At 45.3% G+C, this 21,250-nt stretch overlaps 1 protein-coding gene across 6 annotated transcripts in view; it reads right to left on the minus strand.

The window, feature by feature from the left end:
- The window catches only part of COL4A4 (collagen type IV alpha 4 chain), a 169,751-nt gene that overhangs the window by 32,434 nt on the left and 116,067 nt on the right, over positions 1–21,250 (minus strand). For 4 of the 6 annotated variants that reach the window (XM_017887014.1, XM_017887013.1, XM_017887016.1 and 1 more), the window contains 6 exons: positions 19,546–19,554; positions 15,431–15,556; positions 6,275–6,391; positions 4,406–4,594; positions 2,198–2,484; positions 959–1,769 (listed from right to left, as the gene is read on the minus strand). In XM_017887014.1, coding sequence (XP_017742503.1) covers positions 1,506–1,769; positions 2,198–2,484; positions 4,406–4,594; positions 6,275–6,391; positions 15,431–15,556; positions 19,546–19,554 — 992 coding nt within the window. In that variant the 3' untranslated portion in view covers positions 959–1,505. Of the gene's footprint in view, positions 1–958; positions 1,770–2,197; positions 2,485–4,405; positions 4,595–6,274; positions 6,392–15,430; positions 15,557–19,545; positions 19,555–21,250 lie in introns of those variants that run through there. The other 2 variants (XR_001888181.1, XM_017887015.1) reach the window with 1 other exon arrangement.

Raw genomic sequence — 21,250 nt, forward strand, 5'->3', positions numbered from 1 at the left:
TTTTAGATGAGGAAGGTGAATTTACTAAAATTTTTTCCCAACAAATCTTTTAAATTTAGGATTAGATCACCAAATTCCTAGCAAAATAGAAAAAGGGATCTTTTGCTTTACAGAAAAAATACTCAGTGTAAATTGACACACATTCTAAACTTTTATACAAAATACTAATGCCAAATATCAAACTGTTGCCTTGGTATGAGACTGATATAAAATACAAGAATGTCTTTAAAATTGGCAAAATGGGATGCTCCTGTAACAGCCAACCACGGGAGCATAAAATTCAAATTATAAATCGTCTTTGTTTCGTTTAAAGATAATGCCATGTCCTCCTGGTGGGGTAACCCTGACTTAAATGAATCTTCTTACCTAAGTTTAATTAAGTCGGCCCTTAATTTTCTCCCAAGTGCATAATGATAGCTCTGTCACGTCCCCGAGTGAGCTGCCATTATGTGTGTGGAGAAAAGTGTCCGTTGTGAGTGCAAAAAGCTGTGCAGGCTCTCCTGGGGAGGGGAGTGAGATGCTTTGTATGAAGCGTGTGCCTGCCTGAGTAAGCCCTATGTAGCGCCAGTCCCATTAGCACGCACACACCGGTGACACGCCGGACCCCGACTGGGGAAAAGTGGTCTGTCTGGAAGTTCCCTGCAATGGGGAGTCAATTTTTGTGAATAACTACCTTAATATTCACTAATAGCTTTTAGGCTCCTAATCTCTTATTGAATATATTTTTTTTTCCATAATTGCTACTTTTCAAAAGGGTTGCCAAAGTAGGCATTTCTATTCTCTGAAAAATGCAGAAGAGAACATAATGTTTTATATTCATCTGTGATGTGTTTATGCTAATGTCGCATCTCTGGAATACGGCGACTGTGGGCCTTTCTGGCATCATGATTCATTCTCCTTTGAAACGAACTGTTAATGCTAGCAGTGTGATTTTTTTTTTTTTTTTTTTCCTCTTTAAAAAAAAGAAAATCACTTTGGGTCGTGGTTTTACCATTATTTAAAGTATATGGAAAAATAGATTACAGAGGAAATCATTCTGAAATGTTGAAAATCTCTGCTTTCTAGTTTCATTCATTGACTTATTTTTTCCTGTAAAATCCATCCAGAAGCCCACTGTATTATACAGTAATTGACTTCTATTGTTTGAGACACTGTTCACCCACAAATGAAGTTTTCAGTAATGTAATTTGTAATCTGGCCTTTATCATCTACTTGACTTTCTGAGAATTAGCATATGTTTAAATAAAGCCAGTTCTTCGGTCATCCTCAGTAAAATAAGAGTATCTAGGTTCCATCTAGACTGGGAGGTCCAAACAGATCCATCCGTGCAGCATTTGCTTAATGTGTAAAGGAACCAGAGGACTCTAGGAACAACCACGACAAAACAGAAGGAACTACTGAAAGAGAGTCCAAAATGAGCACCATGACGTCTCTTAGCACAGTCTAGGAAGTCTTAGCCCCCTAGGAAGTTTCTCTTGGCCATGTGTTGGTGAATTTCGCATTCTCTAGCTATACTTCACACAGACCTGGCACCGGCTGATTTTCTGGCGTTGGGCCTGGCTTTCTTTTAAGGTGTCTGGTGCTGGAGCAGGGGAAAACTGCAAGTCTGCTTTCACTGTTGTCAGCCAGAAGCTATACTCATTTGCAAAAAAGTGGCAAGTTCCCTGCCGGCCTTGGCATTCAAGGAATGGTGCTGCTCTGAAATCTTCCAGGCAGCTGCCGGGTGACATGAGGGCCTGCCCTCCTCCTTGGTCCCCAGCTCCTGTGTGCTACCCAGAAAACAAGAGAGAATTAGGGCTCAGACACACACAGACAACCCCAGACCCAATCAGGGACACACCCAGGTTTGGGTCTGATCTTAACATTTTTTCCTTAGATTATTCTATAAAGAATAAAATACAAGCTGCTGAAAAGGAGCCGTAGTCAGCGTGGTGAGTATGCACACAAATTGGCTCCAGTTTCACCGACGGCTGACGCAAATTCATCTTCTAAATTCTACCCATGTGATCAAAATCAATCCCAGTGTTTTTAAAAGATAATGGCCCTGCATCCCAACAGGCTATGGTTTGCAACAGCCTCTGTGACCTTATGTCCTAAGTGCAGAGTGCTCCGAATTACTGTCCAATCCAGACAGAAAGGACGGGAGAAGGTGTTAGGAAATGGTGAATGTGCCAGGGTTCAAGAGCACGGGACTCACCATCAGGAATGAATACCCAATCCAGAGGCTCCTCCAGGTCTGCGGACATGGGGGGATGGACTGGTCCTGGCTGTGCACCGCCACCGCCTGGGCCGGGGCCTCGCATACCGCACAGCGGCTGACATAGGGGCGGATCGCCTCTTCAGAGAGTGGCATCATGGGGAGGGGTGCAGCGCTGGCCAGCCAGTAGGATCTGTCGTTTCTCTGGGCATAGTGGCACACCTGGTGGATGTTGCAGTAGGCAAAGGGCAGCGTGCTAAACACGGGAAGGCAAGACCCTGCCAGACCTTGGGAAGGAAGAAGAGACAGCTGGTGTCCAAGCACCCCCCATGCAGGTGTTCCCAAACCCTTCCTTCCTCCATCTGGCCTTTGCAGATACGTGTTCTGGAATCTGGAGGCCCTCGCCAAAGCCTACTTCTGTGGTGGGGAAGCCATTTCTGACACCTCCCTGGTCCTGTGGGCCAGCCCTCATCCCCTCATCCCTCATTCATGAGCCAAGCAGGAGGGCAGGTGCTGGAGGTGAGCACCGAGCACATCTCTGTGTTCAGGAAGCTCATGGCCTAGCGGGGAACTGGATGAGCAAACAAGCAATGAAAATATAGCACAACAAGCCCTAAGAATGAGAAGTGTAGGGTTCTGGGACCTCAAGGAAGGATAACTGGAATATGTGATTTTAAGTTAGGACTTGAAATATGAAAAGGATTTAGCCAGGCTTGGAGATGGTGGTAGTGACTACTCAAAAGAGAGATACAGCGTCAGAGGGGGCCGGAGATAGGGGAGCGTGGAGCTCAGAGAACTCAGACATGTTCAGTGCAGGGAATGTGAGGAGAGGGTGTCTGTATTGTCTGTCTGTCTCAGGGGTGTCCAGTGATAAATCAGACCATTGGATGTGACCTTTGTCAATCTCGTTAAGGAGTTTGGACTTTATCCCAAGAGTTCTGCAGAGTTTTAAGATGTGTGCTCTGGTTAGACCAAGGGGGGAGAAGCAAGACTGATTATACAAACACCAGGCAGGAAAGAAATTGATGGCAGAGGGAGAGGAGGAGAGAAGGAAACTGATTCAGGATATTAAACATCACTTCCTCCTTTATCCTGTGCTCCAAGAAACTGGCCCCTTGTGATGGGAAAGGCCATGCCAAACCCAAGGGAGAAATGCAGGGGATGTATAAGTAGTTGCCACACCAGGTTTGCACTCTTTGACCACCCTCATTAACAGCTGGGGTCACTGCCTAGTGAGAGTAATGGCAAGCACCTCACCGTCAACTGTCCCCGTCAGCATATCCTTCCTGCACCTTCCATTCTAACCATGATTTTCTTGGAAAGACAGTGTTTCCCAGCAGCCAGGTACTTAAGCCTTTGATGTAAAATCAGTCCCTGCAGCTTGCAAATTTACTATTGAAAATTGACAAGGGCTGGGTGCGGTGGCTCACACCTGTAATCCCAGCACTATGGGAGGCCAAGGCGGGCAGATCACCTGAGGTCAGGTATTCGAGACCAACCTAGCCAACATGGCAAAGAAATACAAAAATTACCCAGGCATAGTGGCACAAGCCTGTAGTCTCAGCTACTCAGGAGGCTGAGGCAGGAGAATCGCTTGAACCCTGGAGGCGGAGGTTGCAGTGAGCCAAGATCGTGCCACTGCACTCACTCCCGCCTGGGCAACAGAGCAAGGCTCCATCTCAAAAAAGACAAGAAAGGAAAAGAAAATTGACAAAGAGCACCAAGAGATAACCCTCAAAATAAACTTCTGTAATTTAAGAACAAATTGTAGTAGGGTAGGGAGTTGATGCTGGCAAGTGCTGTAACATAACCATCAGGGTGCTGTGGCTGCACCACTTTACATATAAGTACAGGAACTGACCACATTCTGGTTAATTTACATTTAGAAGCAAAAAGTACATTTGATAACAGAGTTACATTTAACTTACTGAGGAAGAATCATTTTTATAACACTAATAATATACTTATTAGCCAGATAATATACTTATTATAGCCAGATAATAATTATAGCCAGAATGAGCTTCTTTGACACTTCATAGGATCATAATTTTAAAGGATTAGCTGAGAATGAGCACGCCAGTGTTTTTTTAAAAAAGTCAGAATAATCCCATATAAGATTAGTGATCATTTAAGGTGTTGATGAATCAGTAAAATTAATCCCAAATTTTACTCTTCAGGCAATGGACATGGGTGATCCTGTATCCATACCAAGGTCTTGATTGTGAGCTTTCTCTTGTCCTTCCAGGTATAACAGACTATACCCAGTCCAGAGCCTGGGCATGCCCAGGGGGCAGGTGGGCTCCTGGTCTGTCTGACTGTGGAGAACCAGTAGGAAGCCACTGAGGTATCCAGCGCCAAACCCTTTGGGCCCAGGATCCCCAGTGGGACCAGGAGGCCCTGGAGGAACAAAGAAAAAAAAAACGAAGGCAGGTTAGGGGGTTCGGTTTAACAAATACATTAAGCACCTCTGTTCTGGCACTGTGCTAAGCACTCAGGGAGCAGAGGGGAGCATGACTCAGCCCCTCCCCGCCTTCTGGAATGTACACAGCTGCACAGCCAAGGTACACACAACTCAGTCAGCAAGTATTTGTTCCAAGCAACTCCTAGGTGCCTGGGCTACATTAGCATAAAGACAAAAAACAGAGAAAAATCCCTGCCCTCCTAGATCTTGCATTACACTTGAGGAAGAGAAATAAGAAACAATAAGCACAACAAAAAGGTAAGTTATGAAATACGCTAGGAAGAAAAGAACGAGGACAGTGTAATGACACACCGCAAGTGTGGACTCCCCAGACTGAACTGCAGAAGAGGTGCTTCCCAAAGTCGGTCTTTCTTACACCTCCCAGACCTCTTCCCTGGTTCCAGCATATTGTCAGCTTCATTCTGAGAAGGGCAAAGGCTTGGGATCCACATCTACAAGTGTGGCTCTCTTCTTTGAGAAGAGAGGGAAATGGAAGGAAGGCCTCATTCTAGCATTGTTGTTGGCAGATGGGAAACCAACAGTTCTAGAGAGCGTGAGCAGGGTCTGTATCCTCCAGCACCTCTAAAGCACTGAACTATTGAAGAAGGCCAGGAGCTGTTTCTAATTACCAAGAGCAAAAGGTGAAGTTAGACATTGAAACCAAAAGGTATTTTGTTTTTGTGTCCTACTCTTGGTTCTGCAAGACTGGCAGGTTCTCCCTGTCTACACTGTCAACCAGAGATGACAAAGCAGTACCCTGTGGACTGAATCAGGCCTGCTCATGTGTTTTGACCTGTAAGGATTTTACAAGTTGATATTTTGAACTTGAAAAGAGCAGAGTGTAGGCCCACATTTCTGTAGACTATAATTGGCTGGAGCTGAGCTGCAGCTTTTAGCCAAAGCTCCATTCTGCTACAGACCCCACCCAGCCCTCCTCATTCATTTCTACCCACTACTAACCTGGTACAGGAGTTTGCACCCCTGGCCAGGTACTCTCTGGGGATGGGATTGTGTCTTGGGCTCTTTGGATCCATGTGCCTAACGAGCTTCCTGGTGCATTGTTTCACACTTCTATTCTGAAGAGTCCTAGCTCCCCTTTCCCAATACCACTTCCCCCCCGCTTTTTTTTTTTAAGAAAGAGCCCTGTTTCCTACATCAGTGTACTAATAGTTATATGATAAGATGATGTGAACTCAGGAAATCAGGCAATTCGGCCACTTACAGAGGGTGAGAACACACACATCATCCCTAAGGTCTTCATCACAGCCTCTCAGGGGTGACCCCACGGCCACCAGGCTGACAGTCCCTTCATGACCTTGGAAAGTGAACCGCAGAAATGGCCAATACTTCGATGATGATGTATAGCAGTTTGGGAAAATACTGAATAGGATGCAGGGCCTTGTCTAGGTTTTATGATGGTTTAGCATCAGTTAGATCATAGGAGATGCATCCCACTCTGTTCTCATTGCTTCTGTCTCTGATACCTGGTGAGTCAGCATCTAAGGCAAATGATCTGAATAGGATCCTGTTTGGAAAGCCACTTGAGAGGTCAGAGATTTTGTATACAACTCTAAGATTTACAGTGTCAGAGAAAAGAGGAGAGACTGAAACTCTACCTGGTCCTCCGGGATAGCCGTCTTCTCCTGTGTCACCTTTACGTCCGGGAGGCCCAGGAGACCCAGGAATGCCATCCATGCCCCTCCTGCCGTCCAGCCCAGGCTCTCCTTTGCACCCTGCACAAAAGTTTATGATGCTGGTGGTGAAAGCAACCATGACACCTGCTAGCATTTACCGTGCCTATACCATGTGCCCGCCCCAGGCTTCCTTCCCACTTTGGCTGCATGCATCAGCTCGTTCAGTCTTTGCGATGATATGAAGTTGGCATTTTACTATCACCGCTTGCAGTTGGGGTAACTGAGGCTCTGAGAGGTCAAATAATTTGCTTAAGGGCTGGGCCAGGATTTGAAGCCAGACCAGGGAGATGCTGAGAGACAGGTTTTCACATTTTCTTCATCGTCTTGTATATTTGACTTAAAAAAAAAAAAAAAAAAAACTACTGAACATGTATGGCATTTATAATAAATATGTTCCTTAATAATGATTGTTTAAAAGCCTAGATGGAGAAATGAATGAAATTTAATTGGTTTCATTTGGGGTCACATTAAATCTGGAGCATGATAGGTGCAGCAATTTTTAAAAACAGCTTTTTACTGAGTGTTTACAATGTGCTAGGTACGATGCTCATCCCTGTATGTGGATTGTCCGGTTCAGTCTTGCCAGCAGCCATATGACTAGGTACTCGTACGTGCCAGTGGTACCAGTGAAGAGACTGGGGCTCACAAAGGTCACAGAGCCAGTCACATGTGGAGAGGAAACTTGGGCCCAAGAGGGTGAAGTGCAAATGGCCATCAAGCACCAGACCCTGCCCCTGACAAGCTGCAGAGCTCTGGATATAACCTGGGGGACTCGGCCGCAGTTGGGGTAATCCTTGAGGGGTTCTCTAAGTATGCAGTTACTTTTTTGTCAAGGCCTCAATTCATTAGCCACCATCTCCCTTCAGTCAGGGGAGCGCACACACAATAATTGTCTTTGGACGAGTCTATTGCTATTACACCTAATTTCCTGAATTACTAGCCTTCTCCAGATTTCCAGTCTCTACTTATTATTCTATTCTCTTTCTATTCTCTCTCTCTCTCCTACAGAGTAGCCTGGTATGGGCTGATCTGTGTACCCCCAAATTTCATATGTTGAAGTCCTAGCCCCCATATCTCAGAATGTGACTGTATTTGGAGACAGTACCTTTAAGGAGGTGATTCTGTTCAATGAGGCTGTTAGGCTGGGCCCTAATCCAGGCTGACTAGTCTCCTTAGGCAAGGAGAAAATTTGGACAGGGAAAGGGACCCCGGGGATCCATGTCCCTGGAATGGCACAGAGGAGAGGCCATGTGAGGACACAGGAAGATGGTGGCATCCGCAAGCCACAGAGGGAGGGCTTGGGAGAAACCAGCCCTGTCGTGGCTCCTTGATCTTGGATTTCTGCATCTAGAACTACCTGTTGTTTAAGCCACCATGTCGGTGATACTTTGTTGTGGCAGCCCGAGCAGACCAACACATCGCCTAAAATCAAACATTAAGTCAAAGGGGCTTGCTTAAGTGGCTTTCACTCTTGCCTCCGCCCTCCAGTGACTGGGGGATGATGACAAAGCTGAGGATGCCAGTCAACTGAGGAATTCATGGAGCCTCCCTCCCCTATCCTACTAAGGGACCAGCCTTGCCTGATAACCATTAAATGAGTCTGTTAACACAGACACTGACCGAAACCCTCTGCCCTTAAAGCAGCAACCCTGTCATGAAAAGGATGCATGGAGGGTTAAGGAGGTTTGACTTGGTGTTGCAAGCTACCAGGAATCAAAGATTTCCCACACAGGCCCCTCCCTGTCCCTCAGTGGCCCCAGGTGAGGCCCTGACTGTGCATCCACACATAGTAGAGTAGCTAACTTGCCTAGAGCAACCCTGGACTCTAATCTTCCTCCTCCAATCCACCTGAGCAACATCAATAGGAAACACAGGACTAAACAGCACAATGACACAGTCACTACTGCTCCTGAGAACAGAGACATTCTGCAACACTGGCTCACACTTTGGTAGCAATCAGTATCTGCCTTGGTAGGTCTGGGGTGGGGCCTGAGAATCTGCATTTCTAGAAGTCTCCAGGTGATGCTGATGCTGCCAGTCCCAGGAACCACACTTCGAGAACAAATGCTGTAGATGATTTAACTTTAAAACTCTTTCCGGTGATGACCTTAGTGGCATATTTTGAAAATCCTACATTTCTGCCTATTCTTGAAACCAGAAATTCTACTCAGGGAATTTAGTTTAAAGAAACAACAATAATAGCAAACACATGTACTGTTTATTCTGTGTCAGGTCGTGTTCTAAGTGCTTTTTATGTTAGTGAATCCACATAATCCTCACAATCAGCCCTTCTTACAGATCAGGAAACTGAGTCATGGGTTATGTGGTAGAGCCAGAGTTATGAACACATGTCATCTATTTCCAGAATCTCTACTCTTTTTTTTTTTTTCCAGATGGAGTCTCGCTCTATCGCCCTGGCTAGAGTAGAGTGGCAGTATCTCAGCTCACTGCAGCCTCTGCCTTCCGGATTCAAGCGATTCTCCTGCCTCCCCAAAAGGCTAAAGGTACAGCCTGCCGAGTAGCTGGGACTACAGGCATGCGCCACCATGCCTGGCTAATTTTTTTTTTTTTTTGAGATGGAGTCTCACTCTGTTGGCCATGCTGGAGTGTGGTGGCATAACCTCAGCTCACTGCAACCTCCGCCTCTTGGGTTCAAGCGATTCTCCTGCCTCAGAGCTGGGACTACAGGTGCACGCCACCACACCCAGCTAATTTTTTTGTGATTTTAGTAGAGATTGGGTTTCACCATGTTGGCCAGGCTGGTCTCGAACTCCTGACCTCAGGTGATCTGCCCACCTCAGCCTCCCATAGTACTGGGATTATAGGCGTGAGCCACCACACCCGGCCCTTATTTCCAGAACCTCTATTCTTATCCATTACACTATTTCTTCATGATAATCAGGGATGCACATACGTAAGATATCATTACCAGTTGCTTATCGTAGTGAGAAAGTGGAAACTCCTTAAATCAGAGTAGTTACTGGACTAGCAGCAGCAGTGGCAGCACCTGGGAACGTGCTAGAAATAAAGACTCTCAGAGCCCTCTCCTTACCTAACAAATCAGGTCTAGGGTGGGCCCCAGCGAGCTGCGTTTCAACAAGCTCTTCAGGGATTCTGATGGTCCGTGAAGCTCGAGAACCAAAGCCTTAAATATTCCTTGTGACGCCCCCTCCGTACCCACAGGTTCAGCTCCCCTTTTAGAAATTCCCACATTACCCCATGTTAACACTCAACACTTCCAAACTGACTCGCTCCATGTCTTCATTTTCTGCTAGCCTGTGGCTCCAAAAAGCAGGGCCTTGCTGGATTAACTTATTTCTAGCAGAGCAGCTAGCAGCAAACCAATCAATAATTGGTGAAGGCAGTGGTTAAATAAATTGTGGCACAATCAGATATGGCAATGTTCCTCAGCTACTACAGATAATATTGTAGGAAAATATGTAATGACATAGAAGTAAGGTTAAGAACAGTTTGCCAAAGAGTCTGCCTAGGATGATCATGCGGCAATAAAACTAGAAAAATACCCAGGCAATGTGTCTTTTAAAAGTGTGTTTAGGGTTTTTTTGTTGTTTTTTTTTGAGACAGTCTCGCTCTGTCACCCAGGCTGGAGTGCAGTGGCACGATCTCGGTTCACTGCAAGCTCCGCCTCCCGGGTTCACGCCATTCTCCTGCCTCAGCCTTCTGAGTAGCTGGGACTACAGGCGCCCGCCACCACGCCCGGCTAATTTTTTGTATTTTCAGTAGAGACGGGGTTTCACTGTGTTAGCCAGGATGGTCTCCATCTCCTGACCTCGTGATCCACCTCCACCTCGGCTGCCCAAAGTGCTGGGATTACAGGCATGAACCACCATGCCTGGCCAAAGTGTGTTTAGTTTTAAGTTACCTTTTTCTTTTGTAATAAAGTTTTTTTTTTCCCCTTCACCAAATGCCTCCCCTACAGGCTAAAGGTGCATCTCCCATCTCCTGCCACATCCCTCCCTACGTAAATGGTCTTCAACACTGGGTGGTTCTGCACCGCCGCCCCCCACCCCCCAGCAGACACTTGGCAATATCTGGAGGCACTTTTGATCCTCAAATGGAGGAAGAGGTCATTACTGGCATCTAGTAGGATAGGGGCGAGAGATGCTGCTCGACATCCTAGAATCCACCAAACAGCCCTCCAGGATAAAGAATCATAGGGCCCCAAATGTCAGTAGCACTGAGGTTGAGAAACCGCTCCACACAGTAGGCTACATCCAAGAGTCATGTATTCATTCACCAAATGTTTACCAAACACCCTCCATGACCCAGGCCTGTGTGTGGTTATCACACTGAATAAAACAATATCCTGCCCTCAAGCTTCTTATGGTCTCTAGAACGGTGGTTGGCAAATTACAGCCTGTGGGCCATTTACTGCCCATTTTAGTAACCCCAGTTACAGTGGAACACATGCATTCATTTACGTGTTATCTACCGCTATGCTGCAGCAACAAGGTTGAGGGGTCGCAGCAAAGATCATCTGACTCCAAAGCCGAAGCAGGGGACTAAAGTGCTCGGGTGATGAGGTAGATGTCTCACTTCCTCCCCTTGGTTCCACATGCCCCACTGCTTGTAAAATTGTGTCCTCAGATTGCCTGCCTGAGAGTGTCCCCTTCTTCTTCCACCCCTATGACCAGCTGGTCTCTCCCCTCCATGCCCTGTGCTGGTTGAGCTACACTCAGTGTAGACATATCAGCGTCCGATATGCTCCTGTTATGCTTTTGTACTCCCAGGATTAGAAACGAATTATTCCAGAGTGTCCTGGACTGCATGCTGTATGTGGTTACCATTCAGTAGGTGAGAAAGGACACATCCCCTCCTCTCCATCTGGGTGAGAGGAGCCCTGCCCTTCCTGGTGACTGGGCAGAAACCTCCTCTTCCCGGGGTGGCACTGCTGGTGGCATCTGGAACTCCACCACCTTCCAAGAGAGTATCAGTTATCTTGGAAGGAACACGGGGCCCAAACAGCGAGCTCAGAGCATTCCTTTCTCTGTCCCACCCGATAAGATGATTCCAACGTGCAATATATTGAAGAAAGGGCTGCCCTGGTGCATATGGGTGAGGAGTTCCCCCTTCCACTGAACAGGCAGCAGCAGGCATTCCTCCTGATGTACAGACTCATGGTGAGATCACTGAGGATCTGGGAAAAAGAATCCTGACACCAGATGTTATCATGTGGGCTTTACTCCTTTTAGGGTGAGGCAGAGAGAAATTGTCAGGCGGAAGACATTTCCCAAGAAACAGGAAGGAAGGCTCTTGTTAACCCGAGTTCTATGTTCAGAGCTTTCTGCATTATGGACTTGCTCCCTACTTGGAACTAGTTTTAGAGAATAAAACTAAACATCAAAAAAACCCTCCAGTGTTAGATGGATGACCTCCTGAGAGGGCAAGTGTTGCCTTGAAGAGAAACACAACCCTAACAGGGTGTGGGAACGTCCATTAGGCAGGAACAGTTCAAAACAAAATGGATAACACTTTTGAGTTCACTGAAGGAAGCTTCAGCCTTTGAGGGCCGCCCTGGAAGGAAAAGGTGTAGATCAAAGAGATCAGTGTGTAGAAGAGCGTTAGGCCTCCCATGGTGGAGAACTCCTAATGGACCCACTTCATGGTGGCTGTCATCCACACACACTGGGGAGGAAAGAGCCAGAAGTTTGTTCATTTTTATGTAAGTCTCAGCTGCAGCACATGGTTACAAAATCAGTAAAGTGACGAAAGAAAAGACTTTTTAATTTTTTTTTTTACCTTTGATTTTAGGTTCAGGGGTACATGTGAAGGTTTGTTACATAGGAAAACTCATGTCATGGAGGTTTGTTATACAGATTATTTCATCACCCAGGAATTAAGCCCAGTACTCAGTAGTTATCTTTTTTGTCTACTTGAGGGTGGCAGGGAGGAGGAGGGAGAGGAGCAGAAAAGAGAAGATTTGGAAGGGAAAACAGGAAGATACCAACAATGTCATTTTAAGTGAACATTGTTCTTTCTAGTGGCAGCCGTTTCTTCATGGCAGCTGTTTCTTTATGGCACTCAATCTTGAGGGTGGTATATATGGTGGTGGTATATAAGCCCTACCTTTCCTTAAGGCTATGCTCAAATACCAGCTCTTGCTGGAGTCCTAGCAGTCCTGCAGTTCTCCACACTGGAATTAACCTCTACCCATCCCATTCTCCCAATACCTTTGACTTGCAACTCTTTTTTTTTTGGCTTTGTTTTGTTTTTGTTTTAGACGGAGTTTCGCTCTTGTTGCCCAGGCTGGAGTGGTATATATGGCCCCTCACACCCTGCTGAAAAAATGCCTTCAGGAAACGCTGGAGAATGAGCAACATGGCCTGCAGATGGCCCAGGTCAGCCAGGGCTGGCCATTAGGCCCTTAGAATAGACCTATCACTCTTCAGTAACTGGACAGGATTCACTGAACTTCTTCCTTCAGTGAATACAGCCAGTGTGGCCAATGGGCCATAGACAAGGCCGAGGAATACATCGCGGGGAAGAGAGGTCCTTTGTAACAGGAACCCAGAGGCTCCTATCAAAGAAGAGGGGACCCAGAAGAAAGTAAGGGCTTGGGAGTGGGTGCACAGGACAAAAAGGAGCCCCAGGGAAGCTGGGCCACATGGTGAGAACATAGGAAGAGAAGGCAATGCTTCACCAGAATGACGGGGCACTTTGTAAAAAATATCATAATCATGTAGATGGCAGAGAGGTGGCCTTGGAGTGTCCCCACTTCCAGCAGGCAGGGTCAGTGGCTTCAATGAAGAGAGGGCACAGGAACCCAGGGAAGGCCCTCCTGTGGCCACGTGCAGCTGATTAGCCCATGCAACCCTAAGTCAGGAGGAATTAGACATCACAGGCAAGCACACCTGGGCCACATAAGCACTAGACCCTCTTTCAGAAGCTCATAGTCTATGGAGAGAAAAACTTGTTCTTGTTCATGTCAGAGATAACTATCATGTTCAAGGGTAAAGAACTGACCCGCTCACATATTTTTCTCTTCCCAGTTACTTTCTTTGGTTATTTTGCTAAGCCACCACAGTGGGTGACCCCAGCCACCCCTCTCACCTCAGTTTTGATGTTGAGGTGGAGCAATGCGTTTCAACCTGCTATAGTCACTTGGGGGGCATTGAAAAATGCTGACATTCAGGCTTTGCCACCTTCCACATTCTATTAGTCTGAGATGAGACCCAGGCGCCAATAATCTTTTAAGATCCTCCAGGTGATTTTAACCTGCAGCTAGTATTGTCTTGCTAAAAAGGTTCTACTCTTAGCTGAATCTTTAAGGAGTGCATTCATATAATAGGGCGTCTCAAATTTGAATATGTATGCCACTATTTGGGGGACCTTGTTAAAATGCAGATTCTGATTCTGTAGGTCTGGGGTGGACCCGAGTTGCTGCTGGTTCCTGAACCAGGACCACAGTTACAGTAACAAAGATGTTGCTGACTCCTAGATGCCTGGTTATTAGGCCAGTCAGCCTGGCCTGTGCTCCCGCCATCTCCCTGTTGAACAATTCTGGCTCCTCAACTTGCAACTCTTTTTTTTGTTTGTTTTGTTTTAGATGGAGTTTTGCTCTTGTTGCCCAGGCTGGAGTTCAGTGGTGCAATCTCAGCTTACGGCAACCTCTGCCTCCTGGGTTCAAGCAATTTTCCTGCCTCAGCCTCCCAAGTAGCTGGGATTACAGGCACCTGCCACCACGCCCGGCTAATTTTGTATTTTAAGTAGAGACAGGGTTTCACCATGTTGGCCAGACTAGTCTCAAACTCCTGACCTCAGGTGATCCACCCACCTTGACCTCCCAAAGTGCTGGGATTACAGGCATGAGCCACCGTGCCCGGCCTGCATCTCCTTTTTAACATGAATTGTGTAATAATCTACCATTACTTTAAGTTATTTATATTCTGCTATTTCTTTCATGGGATTATGAGACCCTGGAGGGGGAAAACACATCTTATTCATCTGTGTATCACTCACACCACCTAGTAGCATACTTTACAAAGAGTAGAGGGAGTCCGGAAGTACTTACTGAATTGAATTTGCAGAACCCAGTTACAGGTCACATCTTTGACCTGGAAGTTATTTTTATAAGTTGGAGGGACCCAGCTCTGGATATTGCAAATATGTACATAACAAGGCAGCTTGGTTTTAAAACGAGGTTGAGTGACCAGTAATACTGACTGACAGAACTTTATCCATGCAAGGAGTATCAAGAAAGATGAGTTAAGTAACGACTGGCCCAATTCCCAGTTCTCACGGGCCATTAAAAGAAGTTGCTGCAACCAACACCCAAATAACCTGGTGCACAAACACAGATGCAATGCAACAAACACACACAACGAAAACCCCACATTAATTTGAGGAAGGCTCCAGGGCTGTTTTGGCCACCACCTAAGAACCAGTCTGACTCCTGTTGAGAGGGACATCTCTTGAGCACTTAACTTCTTGGTTTTGAGGAACCAGAAGAAAAACAAACGGTGCAAGATTCAGCTCTGACTCCAATTCCTGTGTCCCTGAACCAAAAAGAGCCCAAATCACAGTGGGGCCATGGGGGGTGAAAGGAAAGAGAACACCCTGGTTCCTGTAATCCCAGCACTTTGGGAGGCCAAGGCAGGAGGATCGCAAGTTCAGGAGATGGAGACCCTTCTGGCTAACACGGTGAAACCCCATCTCCACTAAAAATACAAAAAATTAGCCGGGTGCGGTGGCAGGTGCCTGTAGTCCCAGCTACTCGGGAGGCTGAGGCAGGAGAATGGCGAGAACCCGGGAGGCGGAGCTTGCAGTGAGGCGAGATAGCACCACTGCACTCCAGCCTGGGCAAAAGAGTGAGACTCCACCTCAAAAATAAAATAAAATAAAATAAAATAAAATAAATAAATAGAGGGGATATGTGGATCCAGTTAGCCTATGATTGATGTACTTTGGATCAAGGTAGAAACAAATTACAAAAGGAAAGACATGTTTTCTTCTCACTAGTTATTAATCTCCATATCAAAAGCTACAAAATAAAACATCTAGAATTTCATTTCAGCAATATACAGTGAAAATAAGGAACAATCAGCATGCGGCTCATACCTGGTCCTGGGGGGCCTCTCATTCCAGGGAGTCCCATGGCTCCTTCTGGTCCTCTCAGGCCTGGCACCCCAGGAAGCCCTGGGATTCGGGGACAGTCATCCGCATCTGCAAGTGGCCCCGGTTCACCTGAAATTGGAATTACTGCTTGTGTAATGGATGCACACAGGCTTATGAACAAGCTCCTTCTACAGTCTCTGGTTAAACTTGGACTTCTGACACTATGCTGAAATTCAGTTCACATTTAGTATAAATTTCAGTATAAATGTTTGTAAAGGTTCAACAATCCAGTATAAGTTCCAAGAAGGCAGGAATTTGTCTTGTTTCCTGGAGGGTGCATGAAAAACTTCCAGAATGTCGGACTGACCGAATGAGTGAATGGAGTATCAGAGGAAGCAGAAGGATGAAACGGTGAAGATCGGATGATGCAGCAATGTGATGACCCTCACAGGATTACCCAATCTCTGGGCCACGTTCTACTGGAGTAGCGGCCACAGGTGGCATTGCAAGAGGGACTGGTGGGTTCCTAAAGCTCAGCTTCATGTGTCCCTGAGTCCTTACCCTACACTGCAGCGCCACATGGGTTTCCATAGTGTCCGTCACTCACATGGAATTTCAGGATTGCTAGAGGCTCAGAAGCAGTGACTTTCAACCCTGAGTGAACGTTGGACTTATCCAGGGGAGTCGTGGAAATATACCGATGCCTGGGTCCCACTCCCAGAAATACTGGTTTACTTGATAATAGGATGTGGCCCGAGCAGTGTCCTCATCATTGGCTGCATAATAAACTCAGCTGGTGAGCTTTTCAAATGTACTTACTAACATTGAGGCCCCATCTAGACTAATTAAATAGGAATTTCTGGGGATGGGACCTGAGTGTCAGTAGTTTTTTGTTTGTTTGTTTAACTCCCCTAGTGATTCCAGGGTCCATTAGGGCTGAAAAGCACCGTTGTAAAGCTATAACTCTGACTGTAGCACCTCAGAATCATGTCGCTAGTTTGTTAGAAACCAGAGTTCCTGAGTCAGGAGGTCTGAAGTGGGGGCCATGTACATTTCTAACATGTTCTCAGGGAGGCTGATGGCATTGATCTGCGAATCTCACTTTGAAAAACACAGGCTGGGCACGGTGACTCACACCTGTAATCCTAGCACTTTGGGAAGCCGAGGCGGGTGGATCACTTGAGATCAGGAGTTTGAGAACAGCCTGGCCAACATGGTGAAACCCCATCTCTACTAAACAAAAAAAAAAAGAAAAGAAAAGAAAAAAATAGCTGGGTGTAGTGGCAAGTGCCTGTAGTTCCAGCTACTCAGGAGGCTAAGGCAGGAGAATCACTGGAACCCAGGAGACAGAGGTTGCATGAGCCGAGTTTGTGCCACTGCACTCCAGCCTGGGTGACAGAGCAAGATTCTGTCTCAAAAAAAAAAAAAAAGAAAAGAAATGAAAAAAAGAAAAAAGAAAACACTATACTAAAGATGTGACGTTTTTTTCTTTTACCTTCACATCTTTAAGACATGTTTAATAAAGCTTCATTGAGTCATCCTGCAAACATCACACAGGGATAAGAAATAATAACACTGAAAAATAATGATAACAGCTAAGACTCACTGAATGCTTTATCATAAATCAGGCCCTGTGCTGAATGCTTTTACTATTAAATCCTCCCAACAAGACTGTGTATGTGCTACTGTTATGAGAAGGTTATGGATGAGAACACTCAGGCTTGGCCAGGTGCAGTGGCTCACACCTGTCATCCCAGCACTTTGGGAGACCAAGGCAGGCAGATCATCAGGTCAAGAGATCGAGACCAGCCTGGCCAACATGGTGAAACCCCATCTCTACTACAAATACAAAAATTAGCCGGGCGTGGTGGTGTGCACCTTTAGTCCCAGCTACTTGGGAGGCTGAGGGAGGAGAATCACTTGAACCCGGGAGGCGGAGAGCTTGAACCCGGGAGGCAGAGACTGAAGTGAGCCGAGATCACACCACTGCACTCCAGCCTGGCGAAAGAGCAAGACTCTGTCTTAGAAAAAAAAAAAGAACATGCAGGCTCAGGCAAATAAGTGACACTTCTGTGGTGACACAGCTTACACATGGCAGAGTCTGGATTGCAATACAGGGCATTCTAGCTCCAAACCCATGTTCTTAACCACCTCATCAGACTGCGTCAGGATCTCAGTATCTGGGTAACAAATTCTCAGAAATGAAACTTATTTTAAAAGGAATCTGGCCAGACATAGTGTTTCACGCTTGTAATCCCAGTACTTTGGGAGGCTGAGGCGGGTGGACTGTCTGAGTTTGAGAGTTCAAGACCAGCCTGGGCAACAGGGTGAAGCCCCATCTCTACTAAAATTGCAAGAAATCAGCCAGGTGTGGTGACACATGCCTGTGATCCCAGCTACTTGGGAGGCTGAGGTAGGAAAACTGCTTGAACCTGGGAGTGCAGTGGTGGGATCTCCAGTCTGGGCACCAGAGCAAGACTCTGTCTCCAAAAAAAAATAAAATAAAAATAAAAGATATCATCTGATTAGCCATGGTGTTTTTCAAATGTATGCAAAAGTGTGAAATAATTTCAAGAACATCAATCATAAAGCAGTAAGAAAATCCTTAACAAAATGGAGCATAACAACAAAGTTTTAGCCTCCTAATACTTACTGGGCCTGTGTAAAATGACTTGGAATTCTTATGAGCTATTTGGAATTTAACCCCATGTAAAATATGGTATAAAACCACAGGCAACACAGGGCCAAATGTATTTCTATAATAAGTACCGTTTAATGTAAAACGTGGCTTTTCTACTACAGGTGACTTGAGAGAGACGCATAGAGGCATCTCCTATTTTCCCTGAGTAATGTCTGGCCCTTCCCAGTGGCAACGGAGTTGAGAAAGAGGGAGAAAGTGTGAGAAAGTGGGAGTTGAGAAAGTGGTTGGTGCTTCCTATTTAGAATTTTGATGTTCTCTTGAAATGACTTTATACCTACAATCACAGAGAGATAGGATTGAAATGAAAACATCAAATAGAGTTTAATTTTTAAATATAAGCATTGAAAATACCAGGACTTTTTAAATTTTTGATTTTGCTTTTCTTTACTTTCTAATAAGTCAGAAGCTGAAAAATAAAAAGCAGGAGTGGGGCGGGTGCGATGGCTCACGCCTGTAATCTCAGCACTTTGGGAGGCTGAGGCAGGCGGATCACAAGGTCAGGAGATCGAGACCACGGTAAAACCCCGTCTCTACTAAAAATACAAAAAATTAGCTGGGTGTGGTGGCAGGCGCCTGCAGTCCCAGCTACTTGGGAGGCTGAGGCAGGAGAATGGTGTGAACTCGGCAGACGGAGCTCACAGTGAGCTGAGATCGTGTCACTGCACTCCACCCTGGGTGACACAGTGAAACTCTGTCTCAAAAAAAAAAGGGGGGGGTGGGGGGCTGAGGCCTCTTTTCTAAAGACCTTAAAAGTAATACATGGTGTCTGTATTCAGAGCAATTTTCATTAGGGCTAATAACAGAGGCCTGGAAAGAACAAATGAAAACACTCACAATTTTCTTTTCTCTTTTGAGAAATGCTTTTTATTTTCTTTGAAAATGCCAGGCACAAAATAACATGTTGTTTTTGCATTGCAGAGCATTAAGTGAACATTTTCCTTTTAACACATGAAGAAATGTGCTCCTTAAAAATGGACTTGAGGGTGTAATAGGAAAGGCTTGTCACAGCCCCTTACTGGGAGGTGAGGCCCCATTTTTTAATGTTGTGTATACCATTTATTTTACAGATGCTCTATGTATTTATATTGTAGAATTTAAAAAAGGAACTTACATTGGTATGTACTATAGCCTTTGACAGAGAAAGCCCACATACTTCATGCCCCAATTGAAACTATGTAGGCTAAGGATCTACACTGCCTTGACAACCTATCAATGAGGCTAAGTATTAGGATGCTCTAATATGAGGTTACTGTATCTGTAACGAGGAAGCAAAGCACTGCAGCCTAATAGCCTTAGAGCACCCCATCTATAAAAATGTAACAAAGTTTAGCTCACCCATACAGAGGAAAAAGGACAAGTACAGAAATGACTAGAAACCAGAGTGAGGGGAAATTACCAATTCTATAGCAAAGCTTACCTCTGGGACCTGGAGGAATCCGAAGACAACAAACAAGGCCAGGCCATGATTTTCACAGGGTGCAAAGAGATTGCAAATTTGTGGATTAGGACAAAAATGAAATAGATTGAGAACATACATCATAATTCGAGGCAGCATCAATGACAGGCAGAATGGCAGCATCTCTTTACATAAAAAGTCCACATCAGTGTGACTGACAGGAGCAGCTATGATTTAGTAATGGAGTTTGCATCTGTAGAATGACTTGAAATGAAACTCTCTTGAGCAACAGAAAACTCTAGTTGATTTCTAATTGCAAATATCCCCTCATTTAATGCATACAGGAATTCAATCCATTTAAAAGCTTCTGAAAATTTCATATTAATTTGCCAAGTATAGGGTATGCATAGAAAGGAAATGTGAAAAGAATCAACATATAGGGCGCGGTGGCTCACGCCTGTAATCCCAGCACTTTAGGAGGCCGAGGCGGGTGGATCACGAGGTCAGGAGATCGAGACCATCCTGGCTAACACAGTGAAACCCCATCTCTACTTAAAATACAAAAAAATTAGCTGGGTGTGGTGGCAGGTGCCTGTAGTCCCAGCTACTAGGGAGGCTGAGGCAGGAGAATGGGGTGAACCCGGGAGGCAGAGCTTGCAGTGAGCCAAGATCACTGCACTGCACTCCAGCCTGGCTGACAAAGCGAGACTCCGTCTCAAAAAAAAAAAAAAAAAAAAAAAAAAATATATAAACCCTTGTTCCTCCTGTACTATGATACATCATAAAGCAGTGTGATTTATTTATTCTTTGAACTAGAGTGCTAACTTAGGACATTGCAAAATATTCTGAACTGACACCACATTACCATAATATTGATTTAGGATCTTGAAAGATATTACTTCTGCCCATCTCAAATACACATGTCTGTTTGCCCCTTCTCTCCCCAACTCTTCCTTGTCATAATTTGACCCTATGGTTAAAAACTGTTGCCTATAGAGTTAAACTGAATAGCTTTTTACCTTCCTAGGAACAAATGGACTTTACAGAAAAATATTAAATAAAACATCTAGGAAAATCAATGAAAATTCAGGGATCAGAACTGAATATACGATCCTAACAAACAATAATCAAATCAGTCTTTGCCTCTTGCATAAAGGAACACATATTTGTTTCCCTTAGAAATAGTCTATGTGGGCCAGGCACAGTGGCTCACGCTTGTAATCCCAGCACTTTGGGAGGCTGAGGTGGGCTGATCACCTGAGGTCAGGAGTTTGAGACTTACAGCCTTGCCAACATGGTGAAACTCTGTCTCTATTAAAATACAAAAATTAGTTAGGCACAGTGGCACACACCTGTAATCCTAGCTACCTGAGTTTGAGTCAGATGGATCACTTGAACCCAGGAGGCGGAGGCTGCAGTGAGCTGAGATCACACCACTGCACTCCAGCCTGGGTGACAGAGCGAGACAGTCTCAAAAAAAAAAAAAAAAAAAAAAAGTGTATATAAAATCAATTCCTAATTTTCAAACTTACTTATTCTGGCAACAAATTATTACTTTACCAAACATGAGACTTTGTAGTGCAGCCTGAAAGAAATATACTCTTAATAAAAGAAAGGGCTTAAGTAATAAAAATGTGCTAGCAATTCAGAATATTAACTACTTTCTGAACGATGACCATTTTAGTAAATGTTTAAACAAAACGCTCTACGTAGGTTGGAAGCTCAC

This window comes from Rhinopithecus bieti, unplaced genomic scaffold (assembly GCF_001698545.2).
Source record: "Rhinopithecus bieti isolate Rb0 unplaced genomic scaffold, ASM169854v2 scaffold_15336, whole genome shotgun sequence".
NCBI lineage: Eukaryota > Metazoa > Chordata > Mammalia > Primates > Cercopithecidae > Rhinopithecus > Rhinopithecus bieti.